This window comes from Heterodontus francisci, chromosome 5 (genome assembly GCF_036365525.1).
Source record: "Heterodontus francisci isolate sHetFra1 chromosome 5, sHetFra1.hap1, whole genome shotgun sequence".
Classification (NCBI taxonomy): domain Eukaryota; kingdom Metazoa; phylum Chordata; class Chondrichthyes; order Heterodontiformes; family Heterodontidae; genus Heterodontus; species Heterodontus francisci.
Window position 1 is genome coordinate 104,755,422 of NC_090375.1, and position 27,547 is coordinate 104,782,968.

Sequence of the window (27,547 nt, forward strand, 5' to 3'; positions counted from 1 at the left end):
ATGTCTAGTCTTAAGTTTACCTCTTGGAAGACCTCCCATGACTTGGATGACGGGATCGAATGTATAGTAGCTAAATTTGCCAATGGCACCATGATAGGAAGGAAAGCAAAGTTGTCAAGAGGAAGTTAAGAGTCTACGAAAGGATATAGATAGGTTAAGTAAGTGGGCAAAAATTTGGCAGATGAAACAATGTGGGAAAATGTGAACTTGTCCACTTTGGCAGGAAGAATAGAAAAGCTATATACTATTTCAATGGAGTGTGATTCCAGAACTTGGTACAGGGGATCTGGGTGTCCTGGTACATGAATCACAAAAAGGTTACTATGCAGGTACAGCAAGTTATTAGGAAGGCAAATGGAATGTTTGTGTTTATTGCAAGGGGAATAGAGTATAAAAAGTAGGGAAGTCTTACTGCAGCTATACAGAACCTTGGCGAGACCATATCTGGAGCACTGTGTACAGTTTTAGTGTCCTTATTTGAAAAGAAAAAGGATAGAATTGTGTTCGAAGCAGTTCGGAGAAGATTCACTTGATTAATTCCAGAGATGAAGGGCTTATCTTATGAAGAAAGATTGAAAGGGTTGGGCCTATACCTATTGAAGTTTATAAGAATGAGACGTGATCTTATTGAAACATACAAGATCATGAGGGGACTTGAGAGAGGGATACCGGGAGGATGTTTCCTCTTGTGGGATTAGACCAAAATTAGGGGACAAGGTTTAAGAATAAGAGGTCATCTTTTTAAGACAGGGATAAGGAGAATTTTTTTTTTCCCCTGAAAGGGTCATTAGTCTGTGGAATTCTCTTACTCAGAAAGCAGGGGAGGCTGGGTCATTGTATTTATCTCAGGCCAACTTAGATAGATTTTTGATAAACAAGGGAATCAATGGTTATGGGGGGCAGACAGGAAAGTGGAGTTGAGACCACAACCAGATCAGCCGTGACCTTATCGAATGGTGGAGCAGGCTCGAAGGCCCAAATGGCCTCCTTCTGTTCCTAGGTTCCTGGTAAATAAGCTGGATCTTCCAATTTTGCAAAAAAGTTTTTTTTTTTAATTAAAGTAGATAATTTGTTTTAAATCAATTTGTTAGAAAAAAGTCAGAATTATCTAAGTTCCTAAAAATTAAAAGATGGGATTTTTTTTGTTGGAAAGCAAATTTGAAACATCATCCACAATGGAAGAACAGTAAATAAAAATACTAACCCACTGTTTTGATATAATGTAAAAAAAAAAGTGCACGTAACTCAATTTCACAATACAAAAATAAAACTTAAATTCTAATGTTTCCACTCACTAAATTAATCGAATAGATCAACTTATTTCAATACTTACTTATTCTGCTGTTTCTGCCTGACTGCAGAAATACATTTGCCAAGGATAAGGAGAGAACTATTAATGTTTCCTGCCTCCTTCAGTCGATCGCCAAAAGATTGTGCTTTGTCACAACGCTCTGACCCAGCCAAATCACACAAGGAAAGCCTATATTTAGTAAAAATATAAATTCTTAGCCATTAACAAAGTATCTTGCCCCTTTAAAGGAAAATATTGCCAAAGCTATGAACAGATTTGCTATGGCTCAGTGTTAGCAAGGCAGCTGCATTTTCAAGCCCCACTCTGGAGCACAAAATTCAGGCAGAGACTTCAGTCCAATACTGAGGATTGTGGCACTGTTGGAGATAGCCCCTTTAGGATGAGATGTTAAACGGAGGCTCCATTTACCTGCTTAAGTGGGTGTCCAGATATCCCATGGTACAATTTTGAAGAGCAGTTCTCCCCTGTGTCCTAGCCAATATTTATTTCTCAATCAACATCACGAACAGATTCTGTACATTTCTCCCATTGTGGTTTGTGTGAAAAGTTTGTGCAAGTTGCCTGCCATCTTTCCAACATGGCTGCATTTGCTAACAACGCAATCAGTAGGTGGCAAAGTGCTTGCACATGTGGAAATGCAGGCTCTTCAACTGGAACCTTCAGGCAGCTGCCAGGATTAAAGATGGCACTGCTCAATTTATCACAGGAGATGCTTATGACTAGATCGTTCTAGCAAACTAACCGTACATTAAATTGGATGGAAGCCCAGTAATATGCTATGTAGTTATAGGATATTAACTGTAATCCTCAGATCTATTTAATATTCCAGTAATCCTATTAAATACAAAGGAATGTTATGATTGAATTTCCATTGAAAAATAGTGAATTGGCATCCTGATACAGAAAAAAAAAATAATTCGGGCAGTGAATAAAATGTGCTCCCAATTCGTTATGGCGCTTCATTTATATGACTGACCCGGACCGATTTCACCCAAATGCATCTACTAGCTCCCACCCCACTGGCCACGCTCCCCCCTTGGAAAATTGCTTTCTCCCCCTCCTCCCCACCGGCCACTCCCGCCCCCCCACCCCCGCAACTGCTTGCTCTAGACCTCGCTGCTCCCCCACACACCCCTACTTCCCTGGCTGATTGTTCCCCGCTTGTGCCACCCCACTCTCTGGCTGCTCGCTCCCCGCCACCCCCCTCCCCTCCAGCCAGAAGCTCTAGGCCATGCTGTTTCCCTTCTCTCGCCCCCACATTTCATCAGACACCAAGTGCCGCCCGAAGAAGCAAGGCGGGCCACAAGGGGCGACGAGGCAACGTAGGATCGAGTAGGCGGGAGGAGGGAAGTGGCACAGCCTAGAGCTTGCAGCTGGTTGCGGGGTGGGGGGGGTGGGGGGGGTGGGTGGGGTGGGTGCGGGGGCGAGCGGCCGGAGAGCGGGATGGCGCAAAGCGAGGAACAAATCAGCCAGGGGAGCAGCGAGGTCTAGAGCAAGCGGCTAAGGCGAGGAAGCACCGAGACCTGGAGCTAGGGGGGAAGAGTTCCAGCCTCAAAGTCTCCTATTCAGCCGCTTAGCCCAGTAAGGGGCTGGACACCCCATGATGCTTTAATCGCGAAGATGGACCTGGCGCAGATATGCGATGGGGTTAATCGCTGTGTGATGATGTGATCCTGCGCATGCATCATTAAATTCTAGCAAGACGCAGCTGCGCCTTTGGGCGCACTCTGATGACGTCTGAGGATCGGTGCGTTGTCAGGAATCACTGTTCCAACATTACAACAGTGATTACATTTGAAAAGTACTTCATTAGCAAAGCACTTTGGGATATCCTGAAAGGCACTATGCAAATGCAAGATTTCTCATTCTTTTCTCTAACTTCTAGTTGTATGTCCTTCAGTTTTTAATCTGAGACTCTCCTTAAACCGGATCCATTTGTTGGGATTGTTATCCTTAGAGCAGAGTAGGTCAAAGTGAAACCTAATAAAGCTATTCAAAATTCAGAGGGCAAAATACTGCAGATGCTAGAAATCTGAAATAAAAAACAGAAAATACTGGATACACCCAGCATGTAAGACAGCAGCTGTAGACAGAAAAACAGAGGAGTTAACATTTCACGTCATTGACCTACCATTGAGTTGTAATGAAAGGGCACCAACTTGAAACATTGGCCGGGATTTTATCCAGGAGCAGAGAACTCCGCATTGCCCCTTCTGTGAGAGCCCCGCCAAATCAAGTGCCAATTAGGCACTTAACTGAAGAGCGGCGTGCTTCCCATGCGGCAACAGGCCTGCCTGCCACAGAGCTAATTGTGGCGGCAGCGGGAGGAGGCCTTTAATTGGGCATTAGTTGCCCACTTAAGGGCCCTAATTGGCGGAGGGGCAGAAGGCCTTGGACACCCTTCCCCGCCTTAGACTTAATGCCCGGGGAGCCAAGAAGGTGGTGGGGTCTCTCCCACACCACCATCCCACCCAATTATATGCTCTCCCCACCTCCAAACCTGTAGCAGGGGAGAGCATAAAATTCCCTTCATTAACTCTGTTTCACTCAACCTGCTGAGTGTTTCTAGCATTTTCTGTTTTTAATTTCAAAATTAGGAGGCGTTTTGATAGAACAAGTAGAGAGAAAAAAAAAGTGTTTCTCCAGGCAAGTGGGTTGGTAACCAGAGGTGATTGCTAATTATTTTAAATCAAAGAGAAGACGAGAAAATGGGAATTATACCCCAAGCCCCCAGAGGGTTAAGATCTAGAATGCACTAACTGAAAGGGTAGGGGGATCAAATTCCATTGGCACCTTCAAAAGACAATTGGAAGTTTACTTGGAGAATTATTTTGCAGGGTTACGGGGTAAATGCTTGGGTGTGGGTCCAAACTGCACAGCTCTTTCAAAGTTAGCATTGGCATGATGGGCTGAATGGCTTCCTTCTGTGCCAAGATTTTATTATTTCTACATTCTTTTCATCAACAAAAATTAGGAATGTAAATGCCAGCCTTTTCAGCTTTTTAAGCAAAATTTGCTAAAGTGATGCCCCAGCATACAGACTCAAAACTGCAGGTCTTGTTTCAACTTAAATATACAAAAAAAAAAGGTATGGACTACAATAAGATGCAAACATTTAATGAAAGAGTTTTAAAAAAAAACTAACTTACTCAGAAGTCCTCATCACATGGGGCTTGTCTTCACCAATTATTTCCAGCAGGCGAATGGAGAATATACTGTGACTGTAAGAAGGTAATTTTAGACTAACCAGATTGATCATAGCTTAAAAAAAAGTATTTTGATTAAGATTCAAAATATTATGGAATTAATTTTGACAAAAATCAAACAAAAGTCTTCATTTTACTTGAATTTTTAAACTGCTAACTAACCAATGTAAAGGTAGCTACAGTTAGAATTATACACATACCTTCGGCTGGACTGTTGGTTCATTTTGGTGGAAGCTAAGCTTCGATTTTTATTTCCGATTTTTAGGAATTTGTAAGCTTCATCTGAGCTAGTAATGTTGATCCACTTTAGATCTAAAATATTTCAAACAATTCAAACTCAAAAACTTTAACCATCATAAAATATATATAATTGCATAGTCACCAGCCTTCTGGAAACAGTTTGACATTCATACATTGACTTAATTTCTATTCAAAGAAAGGCAGCAAAAGATATTGTTTTTTTTACTTTTCCCCCTCCTGAAAGGATCAGCTTCTGCTGGAGTACAGTTCCTTTGACAGCTGTCAGGTCTCCAGTACCTCGGCCAATTTGAGGTTTTTAAATTTGAGCCAGATAGCCAATGTCATTACACAATGCAGGACATTGGATGAGCTTGAACCTCAAGAGCAAAAAAAAAAAAAGAAAAAAAAAAATCTATATATTGGAAACAAAAAATTTATATTAAAAAGGAGTCAGATAATTCAGAGCAGGAATACCACCCAATTTTCCTTTTTCAGTCCTGATGTCAGCTTGACTTGTTGGCATTTTGAATTCTGTGTCAAAAGGTTACGTACTCAAAATCTGGGTGTCTGGTGAAAACCATCGATGATGTGCTAACCAGATGCCCCATTCTGCCTGTTCAGATTAAAGATCTCATTGTACTATTTGAAGAGCAAGGTCTCCCAGTGTCTTGGTCAACATCCACCCCTCAGCCTGTGCCACAATAAACAGATCATTCATATTAAATGTTATTTGTGGGTCTTCCAAGAGAGAAAAAAAAAGTACCTACATTGTTTGCCTACATTAATAAATAGTCACTCTACTGGGAATCGAACCTTGGACATTCATGTTTGTATAATTACTATATAGAATGGTCTTGACCCACCACATACACAAGAAAGACAATTTTAAAAACACATTTCATGTTAAATTTAACAGTTTAATTATTTGTGCAACAGCTCATTAAGGAGATTAGCCTGTACCTTTAACATAGCTATTTCCTTTTAGATCTTCACAGACTCGCAGGTTTTGACGTTTCTGGCTTTTTAAAGTTGGTATTGCATCCAATAGGTCATACACATATTCATTGTAAATCTCATAAAATGAAACCCATACTGAATATTTCAGTGGGCTTTGATCACTGAGACCTGTATCTGACGCTGTTGAGAAATTCAGAATGCTTGTGTCAAAAAACAAAATTCGATGTAAAGATTAAATCATTTAAACCAAGTACTCTCAAAACAACTACTACAGTAGAGATTACAGTAAGTTAGGCTTCTATCACCAATGTTCTTCTTCTTTCTTTTGGGCCTCCTTATCTCGAGAGACAATGGATACGCGCCTGGAGGTGGTCAGTGACCAATGTTAAGCTTATAGTAAAGACTGTTGTCACTTTATATTTTCAAAGCCCGAGTCACAAATGCAAGTTCCAATCTGAAAGACCTGAATAGTGTGTTGATGGTCTTTCATAGGACATGGTGGTGGAGGATAGAAAGTACAATTCTTGATTTATTGTAATCTGTTCATCTAAAAATCACCAACTTGCAGCAGTGAATAACATCTTCAATTGGGAGTGTTAGATATGACAGTAGGAGACAGGTTATGTGGAGGAATTACTTTCAATATCCCCTTGTTACGACCCAGTGAGAAAAGGTGTCTAGGGTTCCCTTTCAGCCCTCACCAGGTCTGGCCGTAACAGGGTTTAATTTTAAACACGGTTTTTAGCTGCCCCTTGTTGAATCCTTGTTCACTGCTTTCCAATTAGAAGGCAAAGAAACTGGGGCAAACAGGCTCTTAAGGTTTAAAGAAGAAAAAAAAAGTGAGATTTTATTAAACTTAAGCTCGAATTCGGTTAACACCTACGGATACATGACACACTTTGTAGAGTTCATTGTAGAGAGTCCTTGCTTGTAGATAGATCTGTTGGGGCCCAGTATTTTTCTTAAACGTTGCTCTCTGTAGGAGATTTTTCTCTCATGGGGTTCATGTGTTTTTTGGAGTTCCGTGAGAAAGAGATGGGAGCAGACAGGACAGGCAGGAGAGACTGTGGTGAGCCAGCTAGCAGAGTTCTTCGATCTCGGAGCAAAAAGTTTACTGCTAGTTCAAACACTGTCTACAATTTAAAACTAGCTAAATTAGCCAGCAGGATAGTCACGTGACCGACTGGTATAACCACTTCTGGCTTTGTGGATTGTCTGGTCTTTTCAAGCAGTGTCTGTTAATATGCAAAAATGTTTTTCCAGCCAGCAATCCCTTGTCACAGGCCTTCGCTTCTTCCCAGCAACAATTTGAAATTTACTGTCCTTGTGGCGAAATTAAGGTGCCTCATTCTTGGCAGGTGGGGCCTACATGACACCCTGATAGATCAATAGTGTGTTTATCTTCACATCAAGGATACCCACCATCATGTTGAGTGGTACAACCACACAGTGCTAAATAGGATAGATTTCGAACAGATCTAGCAACGCAAAACTGGGCATCCATGAGGCACTGTGGACCACAGCAGAATTGCCTGACGGTGCTGGGGATATGGTTCGGAAGGGCCGGGGCGTGCACCAAAACATGGGAGGAGCGAGTAGCCAAGGTACGACAAAAGTTGGGCATGTGGGGGCAGCGATCTCTCTCCATTGTGGGTAAGAACCTGGTCATCAGGTGCGAGGCGCTCACGTTGTTGCTCTACGTGGCGCAGGTCTGGCCCATACCCCACTCCTGCGCCGTGGCAGTCACCCGAGCCATTTTCCGCTTCGTCTGGGGATCTAAAATGGACCGGGTCCGGAGGGACACGATGTTCAAATCTCTGGACATGGGCGGGAAAAATGTACCCAACGTGGCCCTCATCCTGATGACCACCTTCGTGTGCGGCTGCATCAAGCTATGTGTAGATCCCCAGTACGCAAACTCCAAGTGTCACTACGTGCTGAGGTTCTATCTGTCCCCGGTGTTGCGAAGGATGGGCCTGGTCACATTGCCGCGGAACGCTCCATGCAGTTGGGCCGTGCCGTAACACCTATCCTTCGTGGAGCAGTTTCTGTGGAAAAACACCTTTGACCACCGGTCCATCAGGCAGTGGTCTGCACGGAATGTCCTCAAGGCCCTACGGGAAAAGGAAACAGTGGATCCTGTCGGATGGTTCCCCGAGCAGACCGTCAAAGTCATTTGGCGGAATGCCTCATCACCAGAACTTTCAAACAAGCACCAAGACGTAGCTTGGCTGGTGGTGAGAAGGGCCCTCCCCGTCAGATCCTTCATGCACACCCGAAGTCTCGCCCCCTCCGCACATGCCCCCGCGTTGGCTGTGGTGGGGAAGAGACGGTCGCCCACCTCCTCCTGGAATGTGCCTTTGCAAAGCAGGTGTGGAAAGAGATGCAGTGGTTTTTGTCAAGGTTCATCCCAAGCAGCTCTGTAACACAGGAGTCTGTGCTCTACGGGCTGTTCCCAGGGACGCACACCGAGACAAACATCAATTGCTGCTGGAGGACTATCAATTCGGTGAAAGACGCCCTTTGGTCTGCCCGAAACTTGCTGGTCTCCCAGCGCAAAGAGTTGTCCACCACCGAATGTTGCAGACTGGCACATTCCAAGGTCCAGGACTACGTGCTGAGGGACGCACTAAAGCTTGGGGCAGCCGCAGCAAAGGCTCAATGGGGAAAGACCACAGTGCAAGGTTCCCCCACCAAGCTGGACTGAGGGGCTGGATCCATGGGAAACCCCTCGAACTGTATCGTTAATATTCTGAATTGCTGTAAATGTAAAACTGTAATTGACATGACAATTGTGAAACGGAAGGGTTGGGAAGAAACTCATGACAGTATTGAAGGAAACTGATCTCCCTTGCAATGTTTGTATTTTTTGGTGCTGTTTGGAAACAGTTTGGCAATGTAATTTTTACAGATTTTTATGAATAAAGTATATTTTGGAAATAAAAAAAAAAAATCAGCAGAATTGTATTCAACCACAATCTGTAACCTCATGGCCCAGCATCTCCCCCACTCTACCATTACCATCAAGCTGGAGGACCAATCCTGGTTCAAAGAAGCATGCAGGAGGGCATGCCAGAAGCAGCATCAGACATACCTAAAAATGAGCTATCAGCCTGGTGAACCTACAACACCAGGACTATTTGCATGCCAAACAGCAGAAGCAGCATCCAATAGCCAAGGCTAAGCAATCCCACACCCAATGGATCAGATCTATGCTCGCGAATGGTGGCAGACAGACAATTAAACAACTGTCAGGAGGGAGCCCAGCACATCAGTGGAAAAGACAAGGCTGAAACATTTGCATCCATTTTCAGCCAGAAGTGCTGAGTGGATGATCCATCTCAGCCTTCTCTTGAGGTTTCCAGTAAAGGGATTAAAATAAAAACAAAGTGCTAGAAATACTCAGGTCAGGCAGCATCTGTGGAGAGAGGAGCAGAGTTAATGCTTCAGGTCTGACCTTTCATCAGAAATATTCAATTTTGCTAGGGCTCCTTGATGCCGTACTTGGTCAAATGCTACGTTGATGTCAAGGGCAGTCACTCTCACCTCAACTCGAGTTCAGCTTTTCTGTCCATGTTTGAACCAAGGCTGTAATAAGGTCAGAAGCCCTGGCTGAACTCAAACGGAGCATCAGTGAGCAGGTTATTGCTGAGCAAGTGCTGCTCGATAGCACTGTCGACGATCCCTTCCATCACTTTGTTGATGATCAAGAGTAGACCGACAAGGCAGTAATCAGCCAGGTTGGATTTGTCCTACTTTTTGTGCACATGGCATAAATTGGACAATTTTCCATATTGTCAAGTAGATACCATGCTGTAGTTGTACTGGAACACCTTGGCAGGTTCTGGAGCACGTCTTCAGTACTATTGCCAGAATGTTGTCAGGGCCCATGGCCTTTGCAGTATCCAATGCCTTCAGCTGTTGCTTGATATCGCGTGGAGTGAATTGGATTGGCTGAAGACTGGCATCGATGATGCTGGGGACCTTGGGAGGAGGCCAAGATGGATCAACCAATCGGTACTTCTGGCTGAAGATAGATGCCAATACCTCAGCTTTGTCTTTTCCATTGGTGTGCTGGGCTCCCTTATTGTTGAGGATGAAGATATTTGTGGAGCCTCCTGTCAGTTGTTTCATTGTCCACCACCACTCACAGGCCTAGATCTGATCAGTTGGTTGTGGGATTGCTTAGCCCTGTCTATCGTATGCTGCTTCCACTGTTTGGCATGCAAGTAGTCCTGTGTTGTAGCTTCACCAGGCTGACACCATGGTTTAGGTATGCCTGATACTGCTCTTGGCATGCCTTCCTGCACTCTTCATTGAACTAGGATTGGCCCCTGGCTTGATGGTAATAGTAGAGTGGGGGGATATGCCTGCCCATGAGGTTACAGATTGTGGCTGAATACAATTCTGCTGCTGACGGTCCACAGCGCCTCATGGATGCCCAATAAGACATTTACCCATTTAAAATACATTTTCAATCTTAGCTCTGGTTTGTAAGTAGTTTTTTTTTTAAACTCATTAACAGGATGTGTGCATCACTGGCAAGGCCAGCATTTATTATCCATCCACAATTTCCCCTTGAAAAAAAGTGATAATGAATTGTCTTCTTAAATCACTGCACTCCATGTGGTGAAGGTACTCTCAGTGCTTTTGGCAGTGAGTTCCAGGATTTTGACCCAGCGATGAAAGAATGGCAATATATTTCCAAGTTAGGATAGTGTGTAAACTGGAGATGGAGGAGTTTCCATGTACCTGCTCTCCTTATCCTTCTAGGTTGTACAGGCTGCATGTTTGGGAAGTGCTGTCGAAGAAACCTTGGCAAGTTGCTCCAGTGGTTGTGGAAATGAATAGGACATCCAGCAAATAGATTGCTTTGTCCTAGATGGCATCATGCTAGGCCCCCACCTGCCAAGTTGAGGCACGTTAATTTTGTCATCCACATTGATTTTTTAATTGCTACTGGAGTGATGAAAGGACTTGTTAAACAGATCAGCTGTGGCTGGAAAAGACATCTGCATATTAAACAGACAGTGTTTGTAAGAACAAAGTAGCCATTCCCTGACATATTCAACCCACAATGGACTTTAGATCAGACATTGAAGGTGGGGGAAGCTTGCATTCCAAGTTGACTGATAAGATGGCTGAATACACAAATCGACATGCTCAAACCAGCTAGTCACATGACTAACTTGCTGGGCAACCGGAGTTTTTGGAATTTGTACAAACAGTTTGGGCAGAAAAAGTCATTTTGCTCCTAGACTGAGAAGATCTCTCTGCTGTCTGCTCCCATCTCTTTCTCACAAGCCTCTGAACCCCAAGAGAGAAATGTCTCCTACAGCGAACAAGGTTTAAGACGAATGCTGGGCCCCAAGAAAAGCAAGATCTACCTACAATCAAGGACTCTACAGTGAGCTCAAAGAACCATAACAACTCTTCAGATATTGCCTCAAACCTTTCCACTATTTGTTTCTTCTCTTTTCTATCTCTATTTGCATGTATCGCGCATGCATGTTACCGTGGGCATGTCGTTTATCCATAGGCATTAACCAAATTAGAGTTTAAGTTTTAATAAATTTCAACTTTCCTTCTTTAAACCGAAGAAAGCCGGTTTGTGCTGATTTCTTTGCCTTATAATTGGAAAGCGGTGAACAAGGATTCACCGAGGGGAAGCTTAAAACCACGGTGTTTAAAATTAAACCCTGTTACAGAAAGACCAGGTGAAGGTTGACAGGGAATCCTAGACCTCTTTCTCACCTGGTCATAACAATGGTGTCGAGCCTTTTGAGTGCTATTGGAGCTGCATCCATCCAGGCAAGTATTCACACTCCTGACTTGGACCTTGTAGATGGTGAAAAGGCTTTGGAGTCACTCACCACAGAATACCAAGCTTCCAACCTGCTCTTGCAGTCACAGTACATATGCGGCTGGTCCAGTTAAGTTTCTGGCCAATGGTGACCCTCAGGATGTTGATGGCAGGGGATTTGACAATGAAAACGAGTGAATGTCAAGGGGCTGTAGTTTTGTTGGAGCTGGTCATTGCCTGGCACTAATGTTGCTCACTAGCTATCATCCCAAGCTTGAACCTTTGCCCAGGTCTTGCTACATACAGGCATTATTTGAGGAGTTGTGAACGGAACTGAACATCGTGCAATGAACAACCCCAGTCCTGACCTTATGATGTAAGGAAGGTCATTGATGAAAACAGTTGAAGATTTTTGGCCCTAGGAAAGTACCGAGTATCCTCACTTTTCCGTAAACTGCATCTGCTCATTCTTCTGTAATTCTCAGTATTCTTCTGGCAGTTTTTGATTCAGAGTTGGATCAGCAAACTTTTAAAGACAGAAAGCCAGCTCATGCTTTCTAATCGAATAAGCATTCATTTAGCACAACCTTTTAAATATCTCTATCCATACAACCACATCTCTATGTTATTAGTTCCAACTTTAAAAAAAAAATTCTTAAATGGGACTATCAAATGCTTTTGGAAGTTCATACAAACTATTACATTCTCCCAGTCTATACTTCCCATATTCTCTCAATAGGTTTTTATTAGGTTATTCAAACATAACTTCGCCGTAATGGTAGAAAATCACAAGCTCCACCAAACTTCATTCCCCTGCCCTTTCTCCATATCCTTTTAATTCTTAAAATTTTGATCAAATTTCTGTTAAAAGCTATTATACATTTGTTTTCCACTATGGGTTCTGCTAGGCAGTGTCCGAATAACCAGCAGCGTTTCAAAAAAATAATTTCAGAAGTTCTCCCTTTGTTCTTTACGCAACCTTTAAACTTGTGTCTGAGAGTTAATGATGCACTGACAAGTGGAAAAATAGTTCTTCCTCCCATTAATCTTATCAAAACACTTCATAACGTTGAACACCTGAATTATCTTAGCTCCTCTAAACTTTACTACTCCACTGAAAAAAAAGCCCAGGTTTTTGCAGTAATTCTTCATAACCAAGTTCTCATATTCCTGGTAGCACATTATTCAATTCTGCACCTTCTTTGGGTTGAATCTTGCGGTCCCGGTGCATCATATGCAGGGCGGCTGCCACCCACCCCCTCCACAAATCACATGGCGGGGGCAGCCTCGGCGCGCCATCAACTGTTTCTGCGCAGGCGCTGACACCATTTTTAAAGGGCTACCAGTCCTGCTAAGTAACTGCAGAGTTGCCCCCATTCCCCCACTACACTACCAATGTAGAGTTAACCCCTTCCCCACCTCTGGCACCAGCTTCCCTTGGACAGGAAAATGAAGGCGCACGAGTGCCACATGTTGTGAAGATCACTCTGGTTTTCATATTAATTCATGCAAACAGGTTATTTAAATATGTAAAGTTGGGTCCCGTCACAGAACGGCAGATGGCCCGCCACGGAGCTTCCCCACCGGCAAGATCAGGCCTGGTAATCTAGACATCTGGTTCCGTGGCTGGCTGCTGCCGCTCGATCTTCTGCCCCCCACGAAACCCGACGTCGGGAGGAGAACAAGATTCTGGCCTTTATGTCCTTGGCTTCTTTCCTGAAATTTTAACAGTGGCCTGGCTGGTGATTTGTGCAAGTTTAGCCTTACCTCTTTACTTTTACTCAATGCTTCCAATTATAAAATCATAGGACCCCTGTTGCACTTTATTTTGAAATATATACATTTTATCAACATATCATCCTATTCACAAAAAGGTATCTGAACCCAGGTTTCGCTGTTCCTCTAAGTCTTTTCAAGTTGCATGCTTTGCAAATCCAAGTTGACCCATCTCTATTTTGGCCATGCCCGTTTAGTATTTATTTCATAGGAAATAACATTTCAAAGCTCATAGGAACATAGGAGCAGGAGTAGGCCATTCAGCCCATCGAGCCTGCTCTGCCCTTCAATATGATCATGGCTGATCATCTACTTCAATGCCTTTCTTCCCACACTATCCCCATATCCCTTTATGGGATTGGTATTTAGAAGTTTATCAATCTCTACTTTAAACATACTCAATGTCTGAGCTTCCACAGCCCTCTGGGGTAGAGAATTCCAAAGATTCACAACCCTCTGAGTAAAGAAATTTTTCCTCATCTCTGTCCTAAGTGGCTTCCCCCTTATTTTGAAATTATGTCCCCTGGTTCTAAACTCCCCAACCAGGGGAAACATCTTACCTGTATCCACCCTGTCTATCCCTTTAAAGTATTTTGTAGGTTTCAATGAGATCACCTCGCATTCTTCAAAACTCTAGAGAATACAAACCCAGTTTCCCCAATTTCTCCTCATAGGATAGTCCTTCCATTCCAGGAACAAGTTTGGTGAATTTTCATTGCACTCCCTCTATGGCAATAATATCCTTTCTAAGGTAAGGGGACCAAAACTGCACATAGTACTCCAGGTGTGGTTTAACCAAGGTTCTATACAATTGAAGCAAGACTTTGCAGCACAGTGGTTAGCACCACAGCCTCACAGCTCCAGTGACCCGGGTTCAATTCTGGGTACTGCCTGTGTGGAGTTTGCAAGTTCTCCCTGTGTCTGCGTGGATTTCCTCCGGGTGCTCCGGTTTCCTCCCACCTGCCAAAGACTTGCAGGTTGATAGGTTAATTGGCCATCATAAATTGCCCCTAGTGTAGGTAGGTGGTAGGGAAATATAGGGACAGGTGGGGATGTGGTAGGAATATGGGATTAGTGTAGGATTAGTATAAATGGGTGGTTGATGGTCGGCACAGACTCGGTGGGCCGAAGGGCCTGTTTCAGTGCTGTCTCTAAAACTAGAACTAAAAAACTTTGCTATTCCTGTACTCAAATCCTCTTGCAATAAAGGGCTAATATATCATTAGCCTTCCTAATTGCTTGCTGCACCTGAATGTTAGCTTTCAGTGATTTATTGACAAGGACACCCAGGTCCCTTTGTACATCTACACTTTCTAATGTCTTACCATAAGAAATACACTCCACATCTATTCCTCCTACCAAAATGGATAACCTCACATTTTCCACATTATATTCCAAATGCCACATTCTTGCCCACTCACTAAGTCTGTCCAGATCCCCTTGAACCCGCTTTGCATCTTCCTCACAACACACATTCCCACCTAGTTTTGTCACCTGTGCACTTGGAAATATTACATTTGGTCCCCACATCCAAATCATTGATATATTTTGTGAACAGCTGGAGCCCAAGTACTGATCCTTGCGATATCCCACTAGTCACAGCCTGCCAACGCGAGAATGACCCGTTTATTCCTACTCTCGGTTGTCTGCCTATTAACCAATCCTTAATCCATGCCAGTATATTACCTCCTATCCCATGTGCTTTAAATTTTGCTAACCAACCTCCTGTGAGGGATTTTATCAAAAGCCTTCTGAAAATCCAAGTATACTATGTCCACCAACTCCCCTTTATCAATTCTGTTAGTAACATCCTCAAAAAACTCCAACAGATTGATCAAGCATGATTTCCCATTCATAAATCCACGTTGACTATGCCCAGATTATTATCCAAGTGTCCATTTATCATATCCTTTAGAATAGATTCTAGCATTTTCCCTACTACTGATGTAAGGCTAACAGGTCTTTAGTTCCTCTTTTTCTCTCTCCTTCCCTTCTTAAATAGTAGGGTGACATTTGCTACCTTCCAATCTACAGGAACCATTCCAGAATCTATAGAACTTTGGAAGATGATCACCAATGCATTCACTATCTCCATAGCTACCTCTTTCAACACTCTGGGATGTAGAATATCAGGTTCTGGGGAATTATCAACCTTCAGCCCCATTAATTTCTCCAATATTTCTTCTTGCTAATACCAATTTCCTTCAAATTCCTCATACTCCCCAGTCCCTTGAATCTCTAATTCTGGGAGATTTCTTGTATCTTCCTCAGTGAAGACAAACACAAAGTAATCATTTGGCATCTCTGCCATTTCTCTATTCCCAATTATAAATTCTCCTGACTCTGCCTGTAATGGACTCACATTTGTCTTAGCCAAACATTTCCTTATTACGTACTTATAGAAGCTTTTATAGTCTATTTTTAGTTTTTTTTTGCTAGTTTACATTCATATTCTATTCTCCCTTTCGTTGTCAGTTTCTTGGTCCTCCTTTGCTGTATTCTAAAATCCTCCTAATCCTCGGGTTTACTACTATTTCTGGGAACTTTATAGGCCTTTTCTTTTAATCTTATACAATCCTTAACTTCCTTTGTTAGCCATGGTTGATTGCCTTTACTTTTGGGGTTTTTGTGCCTTGAAAGAATGTATAGTTGCTGTAAACTATGTAATAATTCTTTAAAGACTATCCATTGTCTATGCATTGTGTCATGGTCCTGTAGTTTTTTTTTCAGGAATATGCGGTTTGCCTTTAAGGCTTGCAAGGGATCAGTATTGCTTTAAGAACCAGCAAGCCGCAGCAGTTATAGGAAGGTGCATTTTCATTGCCTTAGAAACAGCCATTTGGAGACTGTGATTCAAAGGGTGCATTCTTGTTACCATAGATATAACCACTGGGAGTGAGTCTCATCCAATATATTTGTTACAATTCAGTTTTGAACTGGCTTTTACTTGAAGACAGTTTGTTCTAACAGACAGAGACATACAGACACAGCTGGGGTTGGTACTTGAAGAAAGAGCTCTCAACCACTTAAATCTGAAGGAAGAGGATTTTAGTCTGTTTAATTATCTCAAAATTCTAAAACATCAAGCCAAAACAGAGATCTCTGGTAATTTAAACTGAAGAAAGGGAAGTTAGACTGTGACAATCTTTTATCCCTCAAAAACTCTAAAGTCAGATTGATTCCATTGAAAAAGAGTTGGCAAGCTGTTAATTGTTGAAATTCACTGGAGAAGGAAAGCAACATTGGACTGTAAATTTGCAAGAACTCTAATTTTTCTATTTTAAATGTGGTTTATTCTTCATGGTGTTTAGGAATTTAGTTTGTCCAATTATAGAGTTAATTTGTTGTTTTATAGGACACCTGGTTTGTTTAGCCTCATTTGGGGGTTAATATGTGGTACAATTTGGCTGGGTCTTTCTTTAATTTGGAAAGTTTTAAATGATATGTTAGCAAATCTGTGGAGCGATGGGATTGAATTAACAGTGTGTTGGTCCCACCACAATCAGAATCGTATATTTTGATTGGGGGCTTTGACAGGAGCGGTCGGTCGTAACAATTGTCATACCTTTTAACGTATTTTCCCAATCCACCTCAGCCAACTTGCCCTCATTCCTTCAGAATTTCCTTTATTCAAATTTAACACGCTGGTTTCAGATTGAATTACCTCACTTTCAAGCCTAATGTAAAATTCTATCATCTCCAATTACAGTCTCTAGTCATTTCCTACTACTGACATAAGGTTAACCGAGAAAAAATCATTTGACTCATCTTTTTACTCCTGTTCAAAGATATATTTGCCACCCTCCAGCTCTGTGGCACACCTGTCACTAAAGATTCTTGTATTAAAACAATGATTCATTCCTCCACTAATTCTTCACTAACTTCTCAGAATTGTAGGCTAAGAACCATTTGGTTCTGGCTTAATTTTTTTTTTAAAAAAGCTTCCTCAGCCCCTTAACATTTCTCATTCATACATACATTGATTGGTTGCCCTTGTACTTCCTCATCCATAAGCTCTTGAGGACTTAACTCTTCTCCAGTGCTGAAACAAAGCAAACTATTCATCACTAATGCAGCTATTCCTTAAACCATAATATTTAATTTCTCTATTTCTTCTACCCCCAAATTCTGCAGGATATGGGCATGAGCCAAAACAAAAGTAATTTAGTTCTATAATAAAAGCAAAATACTGCAGATGCCGGAAGTCTGAAATAAAACCAAAAAGTGCTGGAATTACTCAGCAGGTCTGGCAGTACCTATGGAGAAGCAGAGTTAACATTTCAGGTCAGTGACCTTTCATCAGTTCTGATGCTGCCAGACCCAAGTATTTTCAGCACTTTTTTGTAATTTACTTCTAATTGTCCAAAATGAATCCTTTTGAAAAAGTAAAGAAACAAACAAAGTCATATGAATAAACACAAATCCTCCCATATAGAAAAGTAATAGGAAGGTACCTAGTTGATCAAAAGCTACAGGGACTGCCGGAGCGATGGAATTAAGCTGTGCCAAGTCCTTTTGGCTACTCTTGTTGGTTGGAGTCTTCGAAGAGTGGTATTCGGTCTCCTACAAGAGAAAAGGAGATGCTATACACTTACAATTTCATTCCAATATCCATCTGTTCTAAAAAGTGCAATGCATATGGCACTGAAACAATCCAGTGGTTCTGTCCTAATAATCGTGACTAACCCAGTTCAAAAAAGGAGATGGTAAAACATATAAAATAATTTAAATATGCATAAATTTTAGATTACACAATTCACATCATGCATTGGTAGCAATCAATGTGAAACTTAACCTATTTGGGTGGCGCAGTGGTTAGCACCGCAGCCTCACAGCTCCAGCGACCCGGGTTCAATTCTGGGTACTGCCTGTGTGGAGTTTGCAAGTTCTCCCTGTGTCTGCGTGGGTTTCCTCCGGGTGCTCCGGTTTCCTCCCACAAGCCAAAAGACTTGCAGGTTGATAGGTAAATTGGCCATTAGCAATTGCCCCTAATATAGGTAGGTGGTAGGGGAAAATAGGGACAGGTGAGGATGTAGTAGGAATATGGGATTAGTGTAGGATTAGTATAAATGGGTGGTTAATGGTCGGCACAGACTCGGTGGGCCAAAGGGCCTGTTTCAGTGCTGTATCTCTAAATCTAAAATCACCACAGGACCTTCTACCAAAGAATTGCATTTTTATCAGAAAGCAGAACCAGCAACTCTGGACTATAAAATCATACCACAGTAATGTGTACAAGTTTGAATTTGTATTTGACACCTAAAACATTGTGTTAATCCATACATGAAAACAGGTAATGGCAGTAAAAAATCAAAACTGAACCTCCTATTTAAAACAAAGAAGTGCCCTTGTAAACACAAATTCATTCTGTTCTATTGTAACATTGGCATGAGAATCAACAGTATTGAGAAGTACATTTAGTGTTTTCAAATAGTCCAAATTATACTTTTCTCCCAGTGAGTTTAAAGTACTTCTTTATATAATGGAAATAGGCAAGCATTACTCCATCATAGCATTCTTCCAATAAGTGAAAACGTTATTTAAATTGGTCTGATCCTACAGGAATTTTATAATGAGCAGGCCACTCATGAGCAAAATAATAAGCGAGTTATAGTTATTTATATTTGTGGAAGGTAAATGCTACATTACAGGTCTTTGCAATATGTCACAATCAGCTTGAATTAGAATTTCAAACCATCTGCAAAAGACTGGCTTTCATGAAGATTAGATACAATTAAGATTTGCAACATTGTGCTTTAGCTCATGAGCATTTCTGCAGCACACAATACGAAAGCTCTTGATTTGGAAGGAAAATGTATGAATATTAATCCTTTCCAAAAATAAAAAGGAATTTCACCACATAAAAATCAGTCTTCATTTCCAAAATCATAATCACCTCTCTCAGCGTGGAAAAGATTGCAGCCTTGATAGCTTCTTCTTGCCAAGTTTGGTTACTGTCCAGTTTTAACACCTCATCACCGATACCTGGCTTTAAATCCATCTTTTGATATTGCCTGCCTTTTATGTGATCAAAGAGCATGTCCAATGACCTTGGTAAGATACCACCATCTTTAGCAGTACCTATGGTTGACCAAGAGGGTAATAACATCCACATTTTACAGATTGGTGAGCAAGTCATATCAATTTCTGAAAATCTTAAATTAAAAATCAGAATCTTTTTAAATATTGAATTATTGGCTGCAGAAATTGAAGTATTAAACACTTTCATTTTTGTAACTTGAGAGGTTAAGGTTTCAAAGAATCGCAGAATAATACAGCGCAGAAGAGGCATTTCAGCCCATCGAGTCTGCACCGATGCATTAAAAAGATACCCGACCGGTCTACCTAATCCCATTTGCCAGCACTTGGCCTATAGCCTTGGATGTTATGATGCGCCAAGCGCTCATCCAGGTACTTTTTTTTTTTAAAAAAGGATGTGAGGCAACCCACCTCTACCACCCTCCCAGGCAGTGCATTCCAAACCGTCACCACCCTCTGGGTAAAAAACGTTTTTCCTCAAATCCCCCTTAAACCTCCTGCCCCTCACCTTAAACTTGTGTCCCCTCGTAACTGACCCTTCAACTAAGGGGAACAGCTGCTCCCTATCCACCCTGTCCATGCCCCTCATAATCTTGTACACCTCGATCAGGTCACCCCTCAGTCTTCTCAGCTCCAGCGATAACAGCCCAAGCCCACCCAACCTCTCTTCATAGCTTAAATGTTCTATCCCAGGCAACATCCTGGTGAATCGCCTCTGCACCCCCTCCTGTGCAATCACTCCCTTCCTATAATGTGGCAACCAGAATTGCACACAGTACTCCAGCTGTGGCCTTACCAAAGTTCTGTACAACTCCAACATGACCTCCCTGCTTTTGTAATCTATGCCTCGATTGATAAAGGCAAGTGTCCCATATGCCTTTTTCACCACCCTATTAACCTGCTCTTCTGCCTTCAGAGTTCAATGGACAAACACGCCAAGGTCCCTTTGGTCCTCGGAACTTCCCAGCATCACGTTACTCCTTCCAAAGTGCATCACCTCACACTTTTCAGGGTTAAATTCCATCTGTCACCTTTCTGCCCATTTGACCATCTCGTCTATATCTTCCTGTAACCCAAGATACTCAACCTCACTGTTAACCACTCGGCCAATCTTTGTGTCATCCGCGAACTTACTGATCCTACCCCCCACATTGTCATTTATATGAACGACATAGATGACTAACAATAGGGGACCCAGCACAGATTCCTGTGGTACGCCACTGGACACTGGCTTCCAGTCACTAAAACAGCCGTCTGTCATCACTCTGTCTGCTACAGATAAGCCAATTTTGAATCCACCTTATCAAGTTATCCTGTATCCCATGTGCATTTGCTTTCTTGATAAGTCTCCCATGTGGGACGTTGTCAAATACTTTGCTGAAATCCATGTAAACTACATCAACTGCACTACCCTCAACTACACACCTGGTCACATGCTCAAAAAATTCAATCAAATTTGTTCGGCATGTCCTCCCTCTGACAAAGCCATGCTGACTATTCCTAATCAAATTTTGCCTCTCCAAGTGGAGATAGATTCTCTCTTTCAGAATTTTCTCCAATAGTTTACCTACCACTGACGCGAGACTCACTGGTCTATAGTTCCCCGGCTTATCTCTACAACCTTTCTTAAATAGTGGGATCACATTAGCTGTTCTCCAGTCCTCTGGCACCTCCCCCGTGGCAAGAGAGGAATTAAAAATTTGGGTCAGAGCCCCTGCAATCTCCACCCTCATCCCCCACAGCATCCTGGGACACAAATCGTCCGGACCTGGAGATTTGTCCACTTTTAAACCTGCCAAAACCTCCAATACCTTGTCACTCCCTATGACAATTTGCTCATGAACCTCACAGTCTCTCTCTCTCTCTCTCTCTCTCTGAGTTCCATATCTACATCCTCTTTCTCTTGGGTGAAGACAGATGTGAAGTATTCGTTCAACACCCTACCAATGTCCTCTGGCTCCACCCACAGATTTCTCCCTTGGTCCCTAATGGGTCCTACTCTTTCCCTGGTTATCCTCTTCCCATTGATATACTTATAGAATATCTTGGGATTTTCTCTACTTTTACCAGCCAGGGCTTTCTCATATCCCCTCTTTGCTCTCCTAATTGCTTTCTTAACCTCCATCCTACACTTTCTGTACTCCACTAATGCTTCCGTTGATTTGCTCTCCTTGTATTTGCTAAAAGCCTCTCTTTTCCTTCTCATCGTACACTGAATGTTTCTGGTCATCCATGGTTCTCTGGACTTGTTGCTCCTACCTATTACCCTAGAGGGAACATGTTGGGCCTGTACCCTCCCAATTTCCTTTTTGACTGCCCCCCACTGCTCTTCTGTAGATTTCCCGACAGGCAACTCTTTCCAGACTACCTTGGCCAGATCCTGCCTTATTTTACTAAAATTCGCTCTCCCCCAATCCAAAACCTTTTTTTGCAACTTGTCTATTTCTTTCTCCATAACAAGCTTAAATTGGCCCATGTTGTGGACGCTATCACCAAAACGCTCCCTCACCAACACATCAACCACCCATCTGGCTTCATTCCCCAGAATTAGGTCCAGCACTGCAATCATCAAGGAGGAACTTACTGTTTTATCTTCTTGGATGATTTACCCATGGTTTGAGTTGCACATAGCCTTTTAAATACAAAAAGCTCAACAACCAGTGACAATTCTAGTTTGGTATCTTATAGTTTTATCTCTTTCTTCTCCCTCTAATTCCATACCTTGAATAGTGTAGGTCTTCCCAGCATTGGTAACTCCATAGGTAAACACCAAACCATTTTGCCCTTGGAGATATTGTTTAACCATATCTTTTACTGTGCCATCAAAGAATTCTTTCTGACTGGTTTCCTGCCCAAAGATCTAACAAAAGTTGATGAAAGAACTGGGAAGAAATGTTAGAGTTCTAAATTTAACTATTGCAGTACAATGAGCAGAATCTAAACATTAAAAAAAAAATCCAGAAAATAGGAAGAGAGTAGGCCATTTAGCCCCTCGATCCTGTTCAGCCAATGAGACGATCTGGGACCTAACTCCATATACCCACCTATGCCCCATATCCCTTAGAGCATCAATGTACATTAACAGAAGACAGTTCCAATCTTCTACCACCCTGTGTGTAGAGGTGTTGCTTAAATTTTACTTCTGAAAATGTTTGGCTTTAATTTTTAGACTATGCTCCCTAGTTTTAACCTCTTCAACCAGAAGAAATAGGGTAGATAGAGGAAAAACTATCTGTTCCCCTTAATATCTTGTAAACGTCAATCAAATCACTCACTAATCTTCTAAATTCCCTGGAATTTAGAACTATCAGGAAAGACAGACAAGACTGTGGTTCTTTTCTCTAGAAAACAGCAGACCGAGAGGTGGTCAGATTGAGGTCTTAAAAATTATGAAGGTGTTTGATAGAAGCATCCTTTCTACATCTACCCTATTTGACAGAATCCAAAACTAGGGCCATAAATACATAATCGTCATTAATAAATACAATGGAGGAATTCATTTACTCAGTGGTGAGAATGTGAAACTTGTTGCCATGGAGCGATTGAAATTAATTGCATATACGCATTTAAGGAAAGCTAAATAAGTAAAATCAACAGAAAATGCTAGAAATACTCAGCAGGTCTGGCAGCATCTGCGTAAAGAAAAATAGTTAACGTTTCAGGTCTGGTGACCTTTCATGGTTCTGATGAAAAGGTCACAAACCTGAAACGTTAACACTGTTTCTCTCTCCGCAGCCAGACCTGCTGGAGTATTTCAGCACTTTTGTGTTTTCATTTAGGATTTCCAGTAACCTCAGTATTTTGCTTTTGTATAAGCTAAATAAGTATATGAGAAGGGAGTAGAAGGATATGTTGATGGGGTTAGATGAAGCAAGTTGAGAGAAGGCTCATGTGGAGCATAAACACCAGTATAGACCCCTTAGGCCAAATGGCCTGTTTCTGTAAGTGTGTGTTTTCACAATTTTATTCTCTCCATTTAATGCAAAGGCCCCAACTTACAACCAAAGCAAATTCAGTACAAATAACACTTCATTGTATTTTATTCAGGCATCTACAGGTTTGAAAAAGGGAACATAAAAAGTAAAATAAACACATTTGTAACTATAAAACGGACCATGAATTGATGGGCAATTGATGGATTTTAAAAATGCAAAAGGATGGAAAACCAAGCCAAAAAAGCCAATGTAGGCAAAGATTTATCATCAGATAAAGAAATAAATTAAAACCTGAACAAGTTAAGAAAATTTGCCTTGTGAAATACATTTTCAAGACTGCTGTGGAATACTTACAGGGAAAATAGGATATGGTCTCACAGAATCGTTTATAAAATTAAAAAGTAAATTTTGTAAATTGACAACTATTTTCAAAATGAATCAGGACAGATACAAACACCGATTACAGCTCAGGAGCAGTTTCCAGCAACCATCGTTACTAAAATGCAATAAAAACAAGTGTTGCTCACCTGAGAAAATGTAAACTTATGTACAGCTTGTCCAATCCCTCTTTCAAGATTCTTCTTAGTAGTTGAATGCTTAGGTGCTTCTAACACAATAGTTTCAGAATCTTCTATTATTATACAGTCCTAAACCATACATGATTGCAAAGTTAATAAGGTTTACGCCAAGCTCACAAAATAGCATCAACAGTAACAGAGATGTCAGATAAGATTTCTGCAAATAGGAGTACAACAAACCTGCTTCCAATTGGCTGAAAATATCCTCCAGACCATATTAATATATGAGCTGATAAAATCTTAGTTGCAAAAAACGTGCAACCCATTCAGTGAAATACTGCTCCCCATTAACACCTAGTACCACAGGGGAGTGTCCTTTTATATTTCATACTTTTTAAATCTGCACACCTGATCACCGATGCAGGTTTTGATTAAAAATATGAGGCTACCCTGCTTGATTCATGAGTGAGTATTTATCGGGGAAGGATCCTGGCTTTTTTTGAAAAAACAAAGCCCAAAATATTGTTTTAATACCTCAAAGCTCCCACTTGCAGCTTCAGTAAAAGTTTTTTTAAAAAAACTGATTATTTCCCCAACATTAACCAGTTATATCCAAATCGTTAGAAAGCTTATGAAATTAAAAGCAAAATACTGCAGATAATGTTACAGGTCTGGTGACCGTTCATCGGAACAGTTGTGAAATGTTAACTCAGTTTCTCTCTCCACAGATGCTGCCAGACCTGCAGAGCATTTCCAGCAGGTTTGTCTTTTCATTTCGGAAAGTCTCCGAGTCTCTACGTAAAACATTAACCTAGCTTTAGTCTTTTCAGATGTCAGGGAGGGCTCTGTATTTCCAAAACATTCTATTTTTAAATTATAAATTTCCACAATTTGCAGTTTTTAAATAAACTGTTGATTTCCACCTAATTTATCCCTTTGCACATTTACAGCAATTTTTTTTTTTCCATATTATCAATTTGAATAACTCATTACTAGAAAAATTGCAGTTAGTAACTTTTAGGGGTCATTTCACCAAGGTACAGAAAATACATGTTATCTAGGCAGGCAAAGGTCAACTAATGTTTTGTTAGACCAAAGTGATTTTTAAATAGGTTATTGTTAATTGAATGTAGAGGCTTTAGGTTAAACTGGTGTCTTATGCTACTATGAATGGATAGACAAAGTGTTAATTTCTGACCAAATATTTCAAACTGGAGGGGTGGGAAGTGAAACATAAATCCTACACAAGAAAGGCTCACCATTGATCTGTATTTCCTAAAATATTCAATGTACTTTCAAAAGATTTTGTATGATATACTTTTGTAGGTGAATTTACCTCAGAAGTCCACTGTACAGTTTGAAGCTAGTAGACAACCTGCACCAAGTCAGTAACAAATGACAAAACACTGAACATGTTTTTAGTTTTAATGGAGCCTGAAAAAGGTGCTGCAGGGAAACCAAATCTATTATTTTGACAGATAGCAACTTCTGCAAGTTGCAGTGAAGACAATGTTTTGCACAGAGTACTGTTCATTTACCTGCTCTATTATACAAATGGGAGCAGGAATTAACTTCAGACTCTGTTGTGTGGGAAGTTCAAAACAAGCTGCCAGAGGCAAGTCCAAAAATAGGGCCTCTTGCCAGCAATGGCCTCAGGTAATTCCCAGTACTGGGTGGGAGTACACAGAGGCAAGAAAAAATATTTTGGTGGCGACCCCTTGCTAGACCAAATTCACAACAGCAAAAACCCAAGCATTCAGGGCAACATGTTTCCCAAAGGGGTCCTAAAACGGGTATTGGGCCTCATTAACATATACAAGGGGCTTAATGCTCATTTTAAGCAGCTGCCCTGCATGCCTGAAAGTCATCCAAGGATAGCACTTTTCTGCGATCTTCCAGGCACAAAGCATAGCCTTGTAACAATAACTAATTTCTACCCTCTTGTGTATTAGTTTACAGTCCAAGCTTTGGTGCAAGAGTTCACATTCATTCAAAAGTACAAAAATGAACAGGAAAAGACCAGCTGGTTCATCAATCCTGTACTATACGATGATGTTGCAATTTGCATACACCATGGCATAGAGCAGCAGCAGAAGGACTGAGCGATCATCATGACTGCCCATTTCCACCTCTAACAGTGTCGAACTCACCCCGACCTTAGATCATCTGCTGCTGAAACAGTCATCCATGCCATTGTTACCTCTAGACTTGACTATTCCAACACACTTGGCTGGTCTCCCATGTCGTAAAATTTGAGCTCCTCCCAAATCTGCCTCCTGTGTCCTTAAATTGCACCAAGTCCTGTGCACCCAGTCCCCCCTATGCTCATTGACTTATCACTGGTTCCCAATTAAGCAATGCCTCAACTTTAAAAATTCTCAAGCTCATTTTCAAATCCCTCCATGACCTCACTCTTCTCTAACCTTCTCCAGCCCTAAAACCCTCCAAGATCTCAGTGCTCCTCTAATTCTGGCTTCTTAAGCATCCCAGACTTTAAATTGTTCCACCATTGGCAGCCATTCTTTCAACTGCCAAGCCCCCTCCCATGTCTCTTAAATTCCCTCACAAACCACCATCTCCTTTAAAACACTCCTTCAAACCTACTTCATAAAAAGCTTTTGGTCATCCATTCTATTATCTCATGAGGTTTGATGTCAAATTTTGTTTTATAATACTTCAGTAAAGCACCTTGGGACATTTTACAATGGTAAAGGCATATAAATGCAAGTTGTGGTAGACAGACACATGGGAGGGAATTTTATTCTGGAGGAAAAAGCATCACCGAGATGCCTGCATTGCCTCTTCTCCAGAGGTCCCGCCCTTGACCGGCAGCTGCAACACCACTGCAGAGGCGACGGCTGGAGGGGCACATACTGGAGGCCGAAGAGCTTTGCTGGAGCCAGGCCTCAGGTAAGTCAGGTGGGAGGAGTCTCCTGGGGTGTGGCCCCCCCTCCCAGCCCACCCCCTTCCCAATGCCAGATCCCACACTCAATACCTGTGAACGAGGGACCCCCCCCCAACCCCACACCAGAACCAGCCCGCACAGTTTGTCATGCCATGCTTCCTATGCAGCGACAGGGCCACCTGTCATGGGAAGAGGACGTTAATTAGGGGCTAATTGCCCAGTAAGGGGCATCAACTGGCAGCAGGACAGGAAGGCCATTCACAGGCCTTCCTGCCACGGGCTAAATTTTTTGCAGAGGCAGGAACCCCCCCCCCCCCCCCCCCAATTTTATGCTCTCTTCACCTCCAAACTTGCCATGGGAAGGAGCACAAAATTCCCCCCCTAGAAACCCTTCCTGTGAACTTAGGGTCATAACAACACAGGAGGCAGCCATTCAGCCCATCAAGTCCATGCTGGCTCTCTAGAGCAATCCAGTTCGTCCCATTCCATCCCCTTAGCCCAGCAAGCGTATTTCCCTCAAGTGCTCATCTAATTTTCTTTTGAAATCATTCACCATCAGCTCTGATTCTACAATTTTATTCACTCTTCCAGGATAAAAAGGCACTTCTGGCTTTCCTTCCCAATATTTAAGCTTATTTAATCTTAATTAGTCATATTTAGGGTTGTTACTTATGGATGTGGCAAATGTCCTTTGCAGGGAACCAGAATTGCAAGTTAAATGGAATATTTAAATTTAGGAAATAGGACGATGACAACATATATTTATATAGTGACTTTACTGTAATAAAATGTTCCAAGGTGTCACAGGAGCAATATAAAACAAAATATATGATACCAAGCCACATAAAGAGATATT

General features: G+C 41.8%; 1 protein-coding gene across 1 annotated transcript in view; it reads right to left on the reverse strand.

The window, feature by feature from the left end:
- The window catches only part of zgc:56231 (uncharacterized protein LOC406257 homolog), a 57,872-nt gene that overhangs the window by 24,320 nt on the left and 6,005 nt on the right, over window positions 1-27,547 (reverse strand). Inside the window, exons 4-11 of the mRNA XM_068032649.1 lie at window positions 23,796-23,915; window positions 22,055-22,193; window positions 19,191-19,375; window positions 17,749-17,857; window positions 5,719-5,895; window positions 4,719-4,830; window positions 4,462-4,533; window positions 1,334-1,480 (exon numbers count right to left, since the gene is read on the reverse strand). Coding sequence (XP_067888750.1) covers window positions 1,334-1,480; window positions 4,462-4,533; window positions 4,719-4,830; window positions 5,719-5,895; window positions 17,749-17,857; window positions 19,191-19,375; window positions 22,055-22,193; window positions 23,796-23,915 — 1,061 coding nt within the window. The remainder of the gene's footprint in view (window positions 1-1,333; window positions 1,481-4,461; window positions 4,534-4,718; window positions 4,831-5,718; window positions 5,896-17,748; window positions 17,858-19,190; window positions 19,376-22,054; window positions 22,194-23,795; window positions 23,916-27,547) is intronic.